Here is an 18,290-nt window from a genome sequence, read left to right as displayed (position 1 = left end):
GAGATAAAGTTTTCAGTCTGTTCATCTCACTTCAGCCATTTTTTTTGCAGCTGCAAAATGTATCTTGTGGACTGACTAAGTTTAATTTTTATTTGTCATATTAGTAATTTATATGATAAAAAAAATCGATACTTGGCTCTGTGTGACGATACGATATTGCCACACAAAAATATCGTGATACACTGTATTGATTATCCCGCCTAACTCTAGATATCAGTGGGCAAAAATCTTTGTATTTATTTTGAAAAACAATGTGGCTGAGGTCGAATTAATTCATATCTTCCTTGTCCTCCTCCTGATCTAACAGTGAGGAAGGTGCTTGTGGAACCAACAGTCCACTCAGTAGTGGACTTTGCTGTAGCTTTGTATCATGCAAAATTCTTTCGTCCACTTTTTAGTGGTCCAATAGACTTTGAAGGATTTGATGCTAAAGACGCTCTAACTTTCGTTTCACTGGGAGTTTTAATATTTTTTCAGAATGAGGTTTTCTTCTTTTGGTAAATTTAGTGATTACAGTAATAAATCAAGCTTACTGCAACTGCTTTTGCTTTTTGCTACAGTCCACTCCCCGAGCCTCACAACGCACAAAGCAGAAGCATTGACAGTAACAAACAGAGTCACACTTCATGATAAAAACAGCAAATATTATCTCACCTCGACAACTACAGCACTGCATTTTGAGGAACATACCCGGATAAGCGCTAGACTACAATGTCTAATCCCCTAATATGACAATTCTGAATTGTGGCTCTCGATTTAAGACATATTGTCTATTCACTACATAATGTGCACTGAAGTGAGAGCATGTCTTAAAAAAGCTTTCCCTTGGGTGTCAGGTTGAAGTGACAAAACTCCTCCAGCAGGAATCTTCGCTCTGTAATAATCACAAATGATGTAAACCATGGTTGAATCATTGAATCACTGCTTTGAAAGCTGCATGGCCTGACCTTCTTCAGTAATAAAAAAAGAAACATTCTCCTGAGGTGAAAATTGTGAAATTGTCACCCCTCTGGTAATACTAATACTACGAGGGAGAGGTGAAGAGGAACATTATTGCTGACCTCTGCTCACTGTACTTAAAACCGTAGTGGTGAGGGGTATTGTTAATGGGTGGGAGAAAAATGAATCCAGTCAATGGAAGTTCTTTCGTAGAAGATGTAGAAGCGTGGAGATGTTTTGTGGACAGGGTGGGGACACATACACGTTTGTGTGCAGTGTGTGTGGGCGTATTTGTGGACAGCAGAACATAAATAATAGAACACAAGGGTTTTGTTATTAAAGTGGCCTTTTATTGCTTAATAGCTTTTGTTAAAGGCTTGCCTTGGATCCATTCAGTATTGCTTCTTTCCATGCCTTGTTTTTGCCCCCATTTTTAGCTCGGCCAGATTTAGCTCAGTTTCATCCTCTAATCCTTCTGTTTTGTTACTGACACTGGGAGAACAGCCTGGGCTGTGTGGCTCAGCCCCGCCTGTCAAAGCCTATAACATCTCTCACCAGGATCAGGTTATTGCCTGAGCTCTGTGTATCTTTATATTGAATTGCTTGTGATAGGAGGCTCCGGTGTTGTGTGTGTGTGTGGCTTTATCTGTGTGTGTGTGTGTGTGCGTCCATGCACATATATTTGTGCGTGTATTATTGTACATGGATGAGGTGGCTCTGAATGAGTGAATGGGACACACAAGAGTGGATACAAAAATTGTCTTTTCTGACCTCAAATTTCAATATTGTCCCCTCGTGTCTGTTCCACCTTCCCGCCCAGCCCACCGCCATGTTCCCTGCTTTGCTCCCCGTTCGTCCATCACCACAGCCGGGGTGATAGATTGGGCGGCGGAGACGGCGAACGTTAAAGTTTGTGGGCCGTGGACAGACAGCTCGGCATGAATATCAGTGGCACAGAGTAAAGCGCTGGGAATTGGATGAGCCAGAGTGAGGGAGGCGTCAGCACTTTCCCTCCCGTGCATTTTCACTCAGCCGGATTGAGTCTTATTATCTGACCCCGCTCCTCTTCCCCTCAGTGACCTAATAATATTGTTTCAGCGATCCTGTCCGGCCTCTGACCTCATGACTTCACACAGGAATCTGTTAGATCAAGAGTTTCCCAAAGAAGTCTGGTACTCCTCAGCTTTTGCTTCTTACTTGGCTGCTGCAGTGTGATCCTATGCACTTGCAGCAACTTAGTGATATTTATTTTTTACTGTCTCTCTAAATGTTAATGCAATTAAATTAGCATCATACAGCCATCAGTTATATAGCCATATCTAATGCTGTTTATTAGTCTGATGAAGATTTTATCTAATATACTCGCTCAGTAAGCCTCCTCGTGTTGTTCTTCACCTTCAGAAGGATCTGCATAAACCTCATCAACAAGATCTCACTTGATTGGTCGACAGTGTTTGTTTGTTATTAGCAGCGGAATCAAAGTCGCAATATCAGTGAATTAACATGGTTATGTAGGAGCTTGTTAGGCAGCTGAGGTAAATGGGGGAGATTTGGGAAATAATCCCTCCCCAATCTGGACACCACAGCTGGTTGTCTCAAGCCTCTCCATCCATCCTGACAAACACGCATACATTTGCACACACACACACACACACACACACACACACACACACAGCTCTGGACTGCTGCTGCCAACATGCATAGGGACACAGGGATGGGGATTGAAAGGGAACAGCAAAGAGTGTGTCGGTGTGTTTAATTGGGTTTTTCCAAATCCGTCTTAGCCCCGATACATGTCCGTCCACATGCTCCGGCATCACTCGGTCTGCAGGTCACCCAAAGCACTGCAACTTGAGAATCTCTCCCCTGCAAACTTGCCAGCAGTGGGACAAGGTTCACGTCCCCATTCAGGCTTCATCACTATAGCAGACTTTTGAAGAAAGAAAAGTGCCGCTGAAGGGGATTAAGCAACTATCTATGCTGTCAGACTTTTGAAAGTCCTCTTATCTGTGTTTGCTACTGTTATTTTAAGTGATGCCTGTAATTGTCATTGCTGGTTTCTGGTGATGCATGCTCTCAGTCTGTGGCTGCCTGCTAAATCTCCTTCTTCTGTGGTCGACTGGGAGCCAGATTGGCCAGGGGAAAAAAAACAAACAAAAAAAAAAAACATGTTGACCTTGTCTACAGATTTAGAACACAGAAGCATCACTGATATGGCAGCTGTACTGTGGCAGGCAACAGAAGCTGGGGCTCCAATCAGATCATCAGGTCAGATGGCTGTAGTTAATGCCGAGGCTTAGAGTGTGGATGTAATACTCTCCAGCTCAGTGCGCAAAGATAATTTTGCAGGCCTTTGTCGAGAGCCCTTAGATGTCTTGAAGGGTTACTAAGGCCCTTTTTTCATTAAATTAACCACTGCGCTGAACTAGTTAAATCCTCTTCTTGGTGTGGATCGCATATGGTGTGTTGAATATCTCTGCCTGTCTGAACTGTTAGCTTCCGACTCCAAGCTGTCATACTCATTTCGTAATTAAGCATTTTTTCTTTATTTTGACAAGTGACAGAATCTGAGTTGCCACATTGCTAATGGCGATCCGAATGATTTAAGCACGCCTCCTACACCATGCACCTTCTGCACAAGTAGTGTACACACCCACAGGCATGCACAGGAACTCAAACACAGAAAAAATATCGCATGCCGGCTCACTCCTACTCCACTTTTCTGAATCAATCTCCCGGACATGACCCTATCTTTCCCTCTTCCACATATTGTGTTGCTTTCCACCGTGGTGCTTATTGCTTTCTTTGATTAATCTTCCTCCTTGCTTTCCCTGCCGCACTGGTCTGAGTCAGTAGACTTCCTGTTGGTTTTCAAAACAACTCTTCATGTCAGCCTTCCTTCCTCCCATCTCCCCCCTTCCCCTGCTCCTCCCTCGTCTTTCTATTCATCACTCCACAGCCCATTTTACAGTATCTTTCTGTCTCCTTCCTCCATCCGTTTCTTGCGCTCCATTACCTTGCTCGTTCATGTCCCCTTCATCTCACCCTCTGCCTGTCCAACCTCCTGACATGAATTCTTTTTACCCTCTTACTGTATTTCCCTCCTCTTCCCTGCTTTTCCCCTCTCGCCATTCATCTTCAGGTCCTCTGTCCATCTCCCTACCTCCCTCACCACCTCTCTGTCAGGCCCCAGCTCTCTCCCTCCTCTTCCTTCGTCTGGCAGTGGAGCAGCTCCACTCTTGCTGACAGTGCTGTTTGTGTGAACTGAGTGCTGAGCTTCACAGCCCCCTCGCCTCCCATTGCTCCCCCCTCCCTCCCCACCCACCGCCTCTCCTCCTCATCCTCCACCTCCCTCCCTCCTTTCCTCCTGCCTCCCACCTACATACCCCTCCAGGCGGGGGAATTAACCTTCCAGCCCTGGGCTGCTGGGCTTAATGACTGTCTGTGGGGCCAGCTCCGACTACACAGCCCAGCTGCTAACATCTGGGCCACACACACCCACTCACCGCCTATGCACAAAGACAATCAGACACACAGAACTATACTGGACACTGGCACTGTGCAGCATGCACGACATACGGTCACAGTCCTTGAATTTGTGCCACTATGCTGCGTGTCATTATCATTTTTTCTTTATTGCCTGCTGTGCAAATGTGGGAGTTTCTTAGCACCACTCTCACAGACAGCGATTGGTGTATCATTACTGCATGGCTGACCCAACAGTGGAACAACAGATGCAGCAGCATAACTGCCTTTGTGTTTATACAGAGGAAATAGCTTGTACATATAGTCAACACCGAGCCACAGCACAAGCGTGGACTATCAGCAGATCAAATGAAAAATACATGTACGTGGAAAATAAACATGACCTTTAAGTTGCCTTGCTAGAGGAGCTTTCAGTATGTTCCACTGAGCAAATGGCGGTATTCTCCAGCCACCATTCAGTTGGAAGTATATAATTGACACAAGGGGGGGGAGGGCAATATCCCACACACACACAAAAAAAAAATCAAATATCCCACTGTTGAAAGTGAATTCTTTGGCCTGCTGCGTCTCTGCAGCCGAGCACATCACCCCAGGAGTATTCAGTATAGGAAATACAGTTATGTGGATACTCTCGATTCCATTCATTATGTATGAGCATAAATGTTACAAACTAGCAGCTATGAAGACATCCATGTTGCATCTGTATCTTTGAGGGCTGCACTGCTCCTTCCAACCTGGTACAGTGAAATGCTAAATAATGGGATCCATGAATACTCCGCAGAGAGGCGGAATAGAAAGAAACTACAGGCATGTTCCTCCGCTCTTATTGCTGGCTCACTGCAACTTTATTACGCTTTTATAGTTATTTATTCAATTCTGCTGAAACAAGAGGTCCAACAACTTTTTAAATGGTCATTTTGTTACTGCGTGGCCTTAAAAGTATTAAAAAGTGCTCTGAATCCTTGCGGGAGCCATGACATTGTTATTGTTTCTTGACATTTATCCTCCTGTTCAGATGACCCCCCTGTAACCACCGCCACCAACACTTCTTGCATGCACACCTTCCTTCATTCTTCAGTCTCCGCTACTGCCTCTCTCCCTCTCTTTATCTGTCTGCCTCTGTCTTAGACTAAGGAGCGAGAGAAGGGGGAGTCCCATTGGCATTCTTTAACATCTCCGTTGCTCACTTGTGTTCAGAGAGCCATCTGTAGATCAGGAAGACAAAAAGACGCTCCCGAGCCTCGGCGTCACTCAACAGGTAAGCACAGCTCTCTTTCTCTCATGCAAATCCACACACCTATTCAAAGATTCCTGGCTTTTTTAAGAAGGAGGTACCCCCTCTCTGTGTGTCTGTCTGCCTGCATCGCTCTCTTTCTCTCTGTGCACCCTAGGCAGACAGATGTGCTTGAGTTGGTGGAGGTTGAAAGAAGGTTTTACCTCTCTGTCTCTCAACTTTTTTTCCTGGGGAGAGCAGGTGTGTGAGTGTGTGTAGCGAAGTCAGAGTAATCCAGTAAACTTAGAACACTTTGAGCAGAAGGGAGTGGAGACAAAGCAGCCAGACACCAAACTTAGGTGTCTTTGAGTGCCTTGAATTTGCACTGGACACATCAAGCTGCTGGCCCAAGCTCACACTGTATGATTTAGTCTGTCTGTCCTTGAGGCTGACGTCTATTCAGGCTTTGTTTAGCACAGCTAGGTCTTAATTGTACGGCTTAAAGAATGCCATGTTTTAATGCACAATCAATGATTCGGATGCGATTAGATTCTACTGATAATCTAATCTGCATCTTTTAGAAACCCTCTCTATCAGCAGTTCAGTGTTAAAGCAGTAATGGTTCACAACGCAGCCTCTATAAGATTCAGTAATTGGAGCCACAGGCAGCTGGTGAGATTGGTGAGAAGTTAGGTTGGTATTAAGATGTAGGACCACATCTGAATTGGATGGCTGCACGGGGGTTGAAACTTCATTTTCTGCACATTGACTGATTTCATGGGGTTTCACGTTAAATTGGTCTAGGATTGAGTGTATTGAGTCATTTGATGATGTTATGAAAGACGCCATTAAAAATCTACCTGTCGGGGTCACGCTGAATGGTTCAGCTGCTTCTAATGCCCTTGCGGGGAGAGTGGCAGTCCTGTCTCTGAAAGCGAATCAAATTTCAAATCAAACTTTCTAATTTGCATTTGTAAGAAGCTGGTGAAGAACAAGGTCAAAAAAACCTGTGGCAATGAGTGCTGCTGTAGTAAAAATAGGGGTCTTTCTTACATTTGAAGACAGATTAAATTGCCATTCAGCCTGGTATTTATCTAATGTTACATTTTAAGCAACCGTTAAATGCCATATCAGAGTTATTCCACAAGCGCGACATCGTCCTCGATTTTTCTCACAAAGAAAACAGACATGTATCAGGGACTTAATATTCCTACGACCGGCTGTATTTTTAAAGCAATTAAGTTGCTTGTTTGACTAGGTAATGGGAATGTAGGGGGGTCAGGCAGGCTGTGTATGAGACCCAATGAAAGTGGTGACTCATGAGGCCAGCAGCAACCTTACTGTGTTGGACAAACACTTCTCCTCCTCTCAGGGAAAAGCTGCCGTGCCTTAGCTCTGAATCCCAAACGAAGCAATGAAGTCCTGGCTCCTTCTTATCAAGAGATGGATAACTGTAAATTGCCATGCATATGAGGGAAAAAATGTCAGCATTAGGCAGGATATAATGATTGGGATTGTGTTTACCTCCATGAGACGATAAAAAAGACAGAGAAATAGAGAAGATGGGCACTTTTAACCTCAGAAAAGAATTGTTATTCATTGAAGAGGGAAGTAATTGCCCTTGTGTGTTCAAAGAGTATACTGGGGGCTCTGAAATACACAAATGTTTTGAGAGCGAAAAAAATAATTGAGTGTGAGTTAATTCTTATCAAAGCCTGTTGGAGTGCAACTAATCGACTGAGGGGAGATGCGTCAAAGAGCTGTTGCCTTCATTTCATTTTGTCTATTCAGATGAGAAAATATTTAGTTTTCAATTAAGTAAATCACTATTATTTGTTCCACTCCTGCAGCAGATAAATTGAAGTGATTACAAACTGACTTAAAATCCACAGAGGGCTCTTCCAGGTCAAATAAGGAAGAATATTGGATGCAATGGGCAGTCCCACAGCACGGCCTACAGACATAATTCCAAACTGTGCCTGGGATCCATTCACAATAAGGGCATGGCATCATCCTGAGATCTATCTACATGTTTCCATTGGAAATGAACTGCGAAAAAACAGTCACTGAAAGGACCTTTCCAGACATGTCTTTATTTAACAAGTTGTCATACTTAAACAACAAAATACGAACCTCTGTAATGTTGCAGATGCAACTGGTAACTTATATGAAAATGGCTTTGTGTCATGTTTACTGAAACTGTCACTAAAGTACATGAGACAGATAGTCTGTGACAAGAAATCATGTCCCTTCTTCCCTCCTCCCTCCCACCGCTAATGGTCTTCGCTAGAATCAGACCACACCACTTAGCAACAACCAATCAGAGCCGAGGAGTCTCAAACGCAGCTGTCAGTCATGTCAATCAATCTATGAACTGTGGTCCAACTGTCAAACTAGGCAGTGCTAATTAGATATGAATCAAGATTCTGTCACTACATTGCCTGTGTCTCACCTGAGATATTTTCAGAATACATATATATACATACATATATTTAGTGCACTGTTTAGCTGTAAGGTGGATTTTTGTTACTCCCATTTAACTGCATCCAACATGGTGGCCAGTTCACAAACTTTCTCATGTTATAGCTCAACAGTACACTAAAATATGTTTCTGAAAACGTTCATATTCATACAGTGCTACCTAGTTTGACAGTTTGACCACAGCTCATAAATAGTGATTGAAATGATTGACAGCTGAGTTGGAGACTCCTCAGCTCTGATTGTTTTTTTGTTTTTCTTTTTTTTTTTTTTTTTTTTTTTTTGTTTGTTTTTCAGATGTGGTAAAGCCATGAGAAGCAATACAAGGCAATAGAGTAGGCAGAGGAGCATGATTTTTTTTCACAGATCATGTGTCTTATTTAGTGATGTATGAATATGATGACAGTCTCAGCAATGACAGTTATAAAAGCTGCCAACTACATCTTTAAGGTATCGTTTAAACAACTAGCAAACATTATTGCCACTGCAAATAAAATATGCTGCTGCAGTAATATTGTCAGGCACCTAAAACTCAAAAATGTTATGGAAGAGATCATGGTTACGCCAGTAGACACTAGTATTACAGTAACAACTGTAACTATAGGTACAGTGGGAGACACTGACAATGTTTACACGAGTACCAATTTTCCACTGTTATTCTGAATCTTACTATATAATGACGAAAACTCTGTTTGTGTGTGGGTGTGTCTGTGTCAGTGTTCCACGTTTTTCTCCTCACTGACTTGGACAATCCATGTGAAATTTGGCACAGTGGTAGAGGGTCATGGGAGGATGCGAATGAAGCAATATTACATCAATTGGCCAAAGGTGGGGCGCTATAGCAACCGATTGAAATTTGGCATATCTCATGCCCTGTATGTCACAGAGACATGAAACTTTGCACAGAGATGCCTCTCCTCATGAGGAACAAATTTGCCTCAAGAACCCATAACTTCCGGTTATAGAGATTTTCCACCATTTTGAATTTTTTGAAAAACACTTAAAATTGATCTCTTCCTAGGAAGTTTGACCAATCTGCATGAAACTGGGTGAACATAATCTAGGGACCAATATCTAAAGTTCCCTCTTGGCAAAAGTTGGAAAACTTACTAAAACTGAGCTTCTATAAGGCAATGAATATTCCGGAGGGCGTGGCTCATCACATAAAGGTGTATAACATCTCAAGGGTTTCACCGATCACCACGCAACTTTGTAGACATATGACCACACATAATCTGAAGGGACCCCTCCATTATTGACCCCATCAAACAAATTGGGGGCACTAAAGAGCTAATTTCTTATCTAGGCCTAACCACCATATCGATTTTTACTGAACTTGGTAGATATGTAGAACAGGACACCTCAAGGTGACTGGAGAAATTTAACTCTAATTGGCAACTGGGTGGCGCTATAACAACAGAAAAATGCTTAAAAATGGCTAAAATGCGACCGATCGCTGTGGCTCCCCCTGAGGCTGAATGTTTTTGGTTTTTTTCTTCTAATATTTGGTATGACTAAGTCATGGTATGGTATGCTGTACATAATCACGGAAACTGTCAGTGTGTCATTCTGTCAGTCAGTCATTCTGTCTGTCCAACGTTTTTCTACTCACTGACGTGGTCAGTCTATGTGAAACTGCACATAGGCATTGTGGATTGGCATAGGTAGAAGGTGACAAAGCTACCAATGGGTATGGACTTGTATGACAATATTTGGAATATGATACAGGTCATGTAAATTCATAATTAGGCCTTATTCCAAATGTAGCATTCTCAGATTAAGACGTGGAATATGCCGATATTATTCGTGTTTCATGAGCATTCTCTGGACATGTATACACGTTAGTAGCACATTCGGACAATGCGTCTCAGTTTGTGTTTTTACTAAAGTTTGCGAAATACAGCCTCTTGCATGTTTGCGGTCAGATCTGTGCACACAAACCAACAAGTTTGCAGGGCTGGGGTGCCCAAGAGAAAAGCCCGAATCTAAATGGAGCAAAATGGGAGATGCACCTCCAGCTGGCCACCTTTCTGTATTTTGACGTGATAAACGACATGTGAGGGCACGTTAATCAGAGTATACATGGCTGCATGTATATGGAAGTATTAGTGAAATATTCATTGTCATTAGTCATGTAAACACCTTAGGAGTATTGTCTTTTTTGGAATAAGGGCAAAAAACAAATATTTTGCATATATTTTTATGTAACTGTAGTCTGTGTCACCTCCTGCTCTGACACTAATCAGAGTCATGTTATAGGTTGTTGAAAGCTTTTTGAAGATAATGCACAATGCTGTGTTTCTTGCAAAGACACTTTGTTCACTACATGCTCTGTGTTATGTACATCATTGATGTTTTTCATACCATGTAGCAGTATGTTTCTATACCTTTGAATGTATTTCCTGGTTTCCATACAGCCGTTGGTTTCCATTGATTTAGATGCTGGATAAAAATCACCTTGCTGAGCCTTGAAAGGTATCTATTTGGTTTATATTAGGACAAGAGATCATATCTGCTCTGTTCTTGACTCTCAGCTGATACTGTATTATAGTGCCGAGAAAGGCCACATGAAATGCCGAAAGCAGCCAGAGTTCTTCATAACAGGTTATTACGAGCTCAAATGTTAAATTCTCCTTGTGACTCATCAGGAGACTAAAACGAGCTGAACAAACTAAGCCAATCAAAAAAAGAAAGTTCCCATCTAAAACACAATTTACCAACACCGTACTTGTGAAACTGATTTTGTAAGTACCTTTGAAATCGTGATTAGTCTGTTATACATACCTTTAATCTTCTCGTGGCTTTTTAAAGTTGTTAATGTTTTCAGTGCATGCCAATGCAGGATTGATGGACTGATTGGTTGATTGATCGGTTGATTGGTCTGAAAAGTCTGTTGCACTGGTGTAATCATGTGCTTGTCGGAAGCGTGTGAGACTTGACGCTGAGGTGAACAGTAAACAGCAAACACAAGATGCAATATGTTGTCCGAAGGTCTAACCTTGAAAATAAATAAGAAACATAAACACAAAAAGACTAATTTAACATTGATAGCTTCTTATAATACACTGCAGGACATAATAAAAAGGACTTTTAGAAGCATACGCCTACTCTAATAATCTTGTACAGTACATGGAGTTTATGTTAAGTGTATTTCATGTTGTTGGGTTTTTTTTTGTTTGTTTTTTCTTTATGGTTGTTCCAGGATTGTCGAAGGTCAGGTGTCAGTGGTGAAATGGACTTCTTGTCAGCATGGATTGTATCTCCTTTGGCTCTACCCTTTGTCTGCCTCATCTGGGGTAAGAGAATCAAATGTCACTGTGGAGCTATCATTACAGTAACTGTGGCCTTTTCAAGTCCCATCCGTGTACAGGCCATTCAGCTGAGCAGGGGCAACCTTGACTTTATTGAAGTCTTGAATGAATTTCCACTGTAACATAATAGCTGCCGTGTGTCTATGTGTATGAGTTGCCTTCTCAAGTCGTACAGGTTTGAAGTGAGGTCTTTGCTGTGAATATAAGTCAGTTAAACGAAGCAGGTTAATCATATTTCTTAATCTTATACTGTGAAAATCGTGTCCAAGATACCACATTTGCTGCAGTGATAATGGGCTTACTGTGGCTTCTGTATATGCTTCTACTTTCACTTTAGCTTTTTTCAGCATCTGAGCATCAGCTGGCAAATTAATGTGGTGAACAGGATGAACTATTAATATCATCTTTGTTACCTCCCTCTGTTGTTATTGCTTAGTCAAATAGGAAACCAGAAGCTTCATCTTTTTCATTCTCTTTTGCTGGGGGATCATTCTTCCTATGAACAGGTAGAAAAAAACATATTTGTTAACCAATTTATTCATGGTAACAGGGGCAACTCAGTCTCAGGGTATTAGCGTTTTATGCAAATAGCTTAATCCGAATACCGCCTAAACTGTGGTATGGCCAATAGGGTTACTCCATGTGACCATAGTGACTTTTCTTCCAGGGTTGTTGTTTAGCACGTTTTAGCCCAAGGGAAATCTGTCCAGTGTTGAGCAGTATAGTGCTGTGCATGTTATCCTTGGCAGTTTTTATACACTGTGTATGTCCCTCCTAATCTCACCTCCAGCATTGACTAGTTTATGCAGAAAATAAATAACACCGACATAATTTCAGTTCTGCTACTGGGTATAATGTGCACAGTATTTCCTGACTAGTTTCCATGGTGATTATCACAATGGCCTACAGTTCAAGGACAAAACATAACCCTAAGTGTTCTGAGAATATAGTGGACAACATGATCTTGATCACGTATACACCTTTAATACTGGAGGTGCATACTGTAGCTAGAGAAGTTTAAATATTGTCCGCAAAGATTTGGGTACTGTTAAACAAAGTATAGACAATAGCTTAATCTTAGAAAGTAAAAATGAATGTAGGAGTCAGGTGCATGCATATATAATTGTAGACATCTGCTCTTGAATAAAGAATGGAAATCAATATTTCACGACGAACATTTTGACAGGTCATAGTAGCAAAGCGCAGGTGTAATTAATAACATTAATTAATGATGGCTGCATTCCGTTTAGGTGCTGCAGCTCCAGCACTCTGCATGCTTATTTACTAGCGTGGCTTACTGGAACACTAAAATAGTCTACCTGTGCAAATGTGTATAAGTCAGTTCATTCAGAGAGGTCTGTTTGTAGTTAATAATGTTCCTGTATCAACAATGGATTCAATTCTTGTAATGTGAAAGGGAATGCTCGCAGTGACAAACTCACAGTGACTTACCACCTGCCCCTGAAATTCCCCTTTACAGGCCCAAAAAATAATAATAATTAATACTCACTTTAGCTCAACACTGTGGTCACAAATGGCAAAATGCAGGATAATGGCTATTGATGATAATGGAACCTTTAAATCCCCCTTAATTTCATCTGACCCAGTTGGTTTAAAGACACAGACATCATCATTAGGCAGCCTAACTGAGAGAGAAGAAAGTGGTGGAGTGGGACCACAAGCAGGACACAACAAACATGGTGAGGTATTAACTTGATTTACATTTGTGAGAAGGCATGCTTAAAGGTAGTGAAACAGTAGCACAAGCAGAGAAGAGTCATGAAGTCAGAAAACCAACTCAAAAATACCAGCTGCTAAGTTTGCTAACATTAGCTAACACTAGCTACCATGACCTAACTTACTTTAACATTGAAACCAGTTCACTGTAATACTTCAGGTAAAGATGATAATGTTCTTTAGCTCTTGATTCACTCCTTTTCTGTTATACCGAATACCACGGGAGTCAAAGATAAGCTTTCATGGAACCTAATGTAGCATAGACATACTTGTCAGGCTAGCACATGGATCAGGCCAGTCTCATGCACTGTTCGTACATATATCTACGAAAAGTAATGCGCTAGAATGCACATATAACCCATGTAATCATAAGCTAGTTATTCGTAGAAACCCACGTAGTCGGGGAATTTTACGTAGGCCTACGTCACCATGTTCCTTTCCCAAACCTAACCTACGCAACTTTACATAAGGTACACAAATTTACGTAATGTACATAACTTTACGTTAAGTAGATAACTTCATGTTGAGTAAGTTACATGATGATGCTCAAACATGTTTCTTTTCCTAAACCTACCCTATGCTAATTTACTTTCCTAAACCTAACCTATGCAACTTTACATAAAGTACGTAACTCTACATAATGTATGTAACTTTACGTAATGTACATAACTTTACGTTAAGTAGATAACTTCATGTTGAGTAAGTTACATGATGATGCCCAAACATGTTTCTTTTCCTAAACCTAACCCACGCAACTTTACATAAAGTACGTAACTCTACATAATGTATGTAACTTTATGTAATGTACATAACTTTACGTTGAGTTACGTACTTTATGTTATGTGATGAGGCCCAGACATGATTCTTTTCCCAAACCTCACCTATATAACTTTACATAAAGTACGTAACTTGTTGTGTTGTAAATTGTTAATTACGTAACATGATGACGCCAATCGTTGGGTGCTAATTCGTTAGAAGTCATACGTGCCATTGTATGCCTATTTTTGCAAGATTTTATACAAACCGTTGTATGAGGTTATGTTCCATGGATGTATAAAGAGCACTGGATATAGCCTTGGAGGTGGGGCCCCTGTTTATTCCTATCAAAATCGCTCAGTGGTGCATGTAGCCCAAAAAGTTTGACAGTTAGTTATAAGATTATCCAGATCTTCCCTATGCACAGGCCCAACAAGGACATTAGTGTTTCCTTTAATCCCACTTCCTAGCCGCAGTCTCGGGGCTGGTTCTCATGAATGACCTTCAAGATGTAATTCCATGGTTTGGCCACTATGTCATATTGCCTTCAAAGTGCCGTGCTTTTCCTGTATCCAGCTCTCTTTGTACATCAACAGGCTAGCAACAGCAACAACACTTATCCTCACATGCAACTCTTTTTCTCTGCCTTTTTAACTCCAGCACCAGCAGGTCATTGTTATACAGAACATGTCCAATAACATTATTTCCCAATTTACTGTCTTACACTCCTAAGCACTGTGGGCTAAAGCTTTAGTGTCAAAACCCCTCATTATAATAAACTGAGCAAAAGTTCGATCTATTGCTCCTGAAAGTATGTTATTATAGTTTGTGCTATTACTTCATTTAAAAGTTACATGCACTCACATTAGCACATGAATAGGCTTATCACTATGTATAGTAATCGTATTTGGTATTTCTACATCTCAGAATAATACAGTATAACTATTTCAGAAGCAACTGTAGATCGCTGTTGAGTATTCATTTATGTAAACTGTATGCAAATGTGCTCTTGTGTTTGGTTGTTTGTATGCATCCTCTGTAATGGCCAATCTTGCCCTTCATATTTGACGTGAGGTGACTGGTTCAGCCTTGATCTGAGAGCTCTGCCTCTCACTCATGTTGTCAGACGCAACAGAGCATGCACTTCACAAACAACTTGGTCATTGCTTCAATGAAGGTCAAGATTCAAACAGCCTAGCAGAATCAGGCTCGCTTCTCTGTGGGGCATTGTTTAAACGAGAGTCATGCTTAGATATTAGGCATTAATTGGAGTTTGCGTTTGGCTCCTTGAACTGAATTTATTCATAAATCCTTATGTATAATAATCATATAATCCTAGCCCCAGTGTTAGAGGCTCATGGGTGGCCTGTTTTAAGGTTACCTTCCTGACTCAAGTACACTGCACCACAGAATGTCACCTAAGAGCCTGGCTGAAGGATGGCCAACCCCACCTATGACAAACAAGGGGGATTAAAGTGATAATCATTACTCTTCCCAGGAGGAATTAGCTGGTGGGACATCGACATTGAAGAAAAACCGCAGGTGAACGAGGTCTCTGATACCCCATGCTTTTTCCCTCCGCCCAATACCCTATCTGCATGGCTGAGGGGGGATTTAATTCACAGTAATTACTTTATTGACTCATTTTCAGGGCCGTATCACTGCAGTTTCCCATCAATAAAACATATGCCAGGATGAATAATGTGGCCAGACACAATGGGCCTTTTCAGACAAAAGACCACAAGACTGCATCCCTGTGGTGTATGTTTATGCCATGCTCCATCTATTCCTTTTTACTTCCTCTGTAACACTGCTCAAACATACTCAGCCCTTGTTCTTCTCCACCTCAATACATTAAATCCCATCACACCCCTGCCCTGCTCTACCATTCCACTCCAACTCCTTTCCTCCTCCTCCTTTTATGTCCCCAGGCACGCAGGCCCAGCAGGCCTTCAGGTCTGAGCCCAAGAACCTCACTGTGCGGAGAGGAGCCACAGCTGTGTTGAGGTGTGAGGTGCTGCGGGCCTCAGGGACTGTGCAGTGGGTGAAAGATGGCCTCCTCCTGGGACCACAGAGAAGCCTGCCAGGCTTTCCACGCTACAGCATGATTGGAAACCCCCAGAGAGGTAAACGAGGATACTCACGGAATAAGGTATATGGCCTATTGGGCTTTGATGGACCTATTCAAACTAAATAAACAAACTTAGATGATAAAAGCACCACTAACAAGATGCCAGAATTAGTCATCATAAATTGCATACGGTTGAAGAATGGTTTATGAGTTTGGCAAAGAATAAAAACTCTCAGATGATCCAGTCAAGTCGAGTGTTATTAAAAACACTGGTCAAGGTAAAGCTAAGCTGCTGTGTGGGCAAGAACATGGTGTCAAATGTGAAGAGGGAGCTTAAAGATGTGCCAAAGAAAGCAACACAATAATATGCTGTCAGTATCAGACTCATCCTTCATACTTCTTTATGTTCTTGTGACATATAGTTCAGGAAGCAGTGCAGCGCAATGTTAGCTACTCTAAAAGTAAATGCATTGATGTTGTTGCTATGGCTTCGAAGTGCTGTAATAAAGCAACACAGACATTACGGGAACCTTATGGCTCACTGGCTCTCTATACAGGGAGCATCTGGGGCTGAGGAGGTGATGTGATTGTCAACAGCCTCTCACACATCCCCCTCACTGTCACTCACGTGTTAAGACAAAAAAAAAAAAAAATTAAAGCAGCAGAGTGTCAGCAAATCAGTGAAATGTGGCAGGGAATAAAGTGTGATGCAGAATCTGCAACACAGTCTATAAAAAGTAATAGCCAATTAGAAGGCAATCCCGAGTAAGAGAAGAGCATCTGTTCCTGATCAGCCCGCAACTAGACAAGCCGCACTTCGCTGTTGCACAGAGTGGGAGACCGGCAGCGACACATAAACACTGTATAGATGGCCATACGTACATCATCCATGCTTATTAAAACCTAGAGTTTATATAAAAACAAACATATAAATAAACTAAGAGGTTGTTTGTTTGTTGACTTGTGTTCAGTGAGCAAATTACGGTAAGCATTACAGCAGGTGCAGAAAGGGTAGGAAAAAAACCCTCCTGCCTCTTTTTACTTCAACAGGGACAAAATAAGAATGTATACACATGAACACAAGGACCACAAACACACACAAGCTGTCAAACACTCATGAATAAACTACCCATCAGCGCAGGTACACTTTACGAGGAAAAGAAACTGCAGACTGATGTATGCAATCACTTTACACTGCACCCAAAGAGCGAAATCATTTAAGATGGCACTTGACTGCACTTGATACTCCACCAGTTTTCACTGATTGTCACCATCAGTGATGTTTATTGATGCTTAAAAAAGCCTGAAATCACACATTCACGAAAAGAGGAGAGGCCAGCGCTGATTTCAACATATACTTACAGTAGATGTAGCACCCTTAGTTTCCCCAAGCAGAAGCAATAATGTAAATGTGTATGGACATGAGCCCAAATCTGGGATTTCATGCATCTGTGCGCAACAATGTGCGCTGTAAAGACAAACACACAGAAGAACAGATAGAACAGCTTGTTCAAGGCACCAAAGCATTAAGGGAGTTTTTCTTGATTTATTTTCAATGATTGGTCAACAAGGTGTAATTTGATTATAGTACATGGCAAGCAGCCAGTCAGTTGGGCAAAATACAATTACAAAGACTCTTTTTACATGACATCAAATATACTGCCAGTGTTTTATATGTTTCTTTACTAATCAACAAACTAACATCCAGTATTTATAAATTGCTAAACTTAAAGTCTGTTAACAGTTTGTGACATGTTGGTAACACCAGAATGTCTTTGCAAAGAAAGTTTTTTTGCAAGTTTAAAGAATATTATAGACATGTAAACCAGCAAAATGTTTCTTTATTCCCACAGAAAGTCATACTGAACAGCTCAGGAAACAGATGTGATTAAGACCCTTCAGTTAGTTCACACCTGTCAGACATTAACACTGCATAGACACCTGTCACATACAGCAGTAGCACAAAACACCTGAAGATATATAAGATTTCTGAAAGGATGAAGGGCTCTGTGAAAATTATGGCATATTTTCTGTAGCATACTGCCTGATTTTCAAATTACAAACAGACAAAAAAAGAATTAAAAAAATATTGTTTATAGTCGGCTGACTGAATGATTCAAAAGCTTTGTCAGAATCAAGATCATTTATTGATACTGGTTAGTTTTCTCCTTCTCTTTCCTTCTCCGTTTCGAGTGACCTTTCCCAGTTATGTAAAAATGTGTTTTAAGCAAGTGGCGTCCTCTGAGGTCGGAAATTGAAGCCGACGTACAAGTGCCAAAAACTGCAGTTCCTCTAATGG

The 18,290-nt window shown here is 41.4% G+C and overlaps 1 protein-coding gene across 1 annotated transcript in view; it reads left to right on the top strand.

Annotated features, from left to right (window-relative positions):
• Positions 1-5,472: 5,472 nt before the first annotated feature.
• Positions 5,473-18,290, top strand: part of nphs1 (NPHS1 adhesion molecule, nephrin) — a 55,260-nt gene continuing 42,442 nt past the window's right edge. Inside the window, exons 1-3 of the mRNA XM_033640020.2 lie at positions 5,473-5,683; positions 11,319-11,412; positions 15,852-16,046. Of these exons, the coding sequence (XP_033495911.1) occupies positions 11,349-11,412; positions 15,852-16,046 (259 nt within the window). The 5' untranslated portion in view covers positions 5,473-5,683; positions 11,319-11,348. The remainder of the gene's footprint in view (positions 5,684-11,318; positions 11,413-15,851; positions 16,047-18,290) is intronic.

Source organism: Epinephelus lanceolatus, chromosome 10, assembly GCF_041903045.1.
Source record: "Epinephelus lanceolatus isolate andai-2023 chromosome 10, ASM4190304v1, whole genome shotgun sequence".
In the NCBI taxonomy this organism is placed as follows: domain Eukaryota; kingdom Metazoa; phylum Chordata; class Actinopteri; order Perciformes; family Serranidae; genus Epinephelus; species Epinephelus lanceolatus.
Note: the sequence above shows the minus strand (reverse complement) of the source record. Positions and strands in the feature narration are given on the sequence as shown.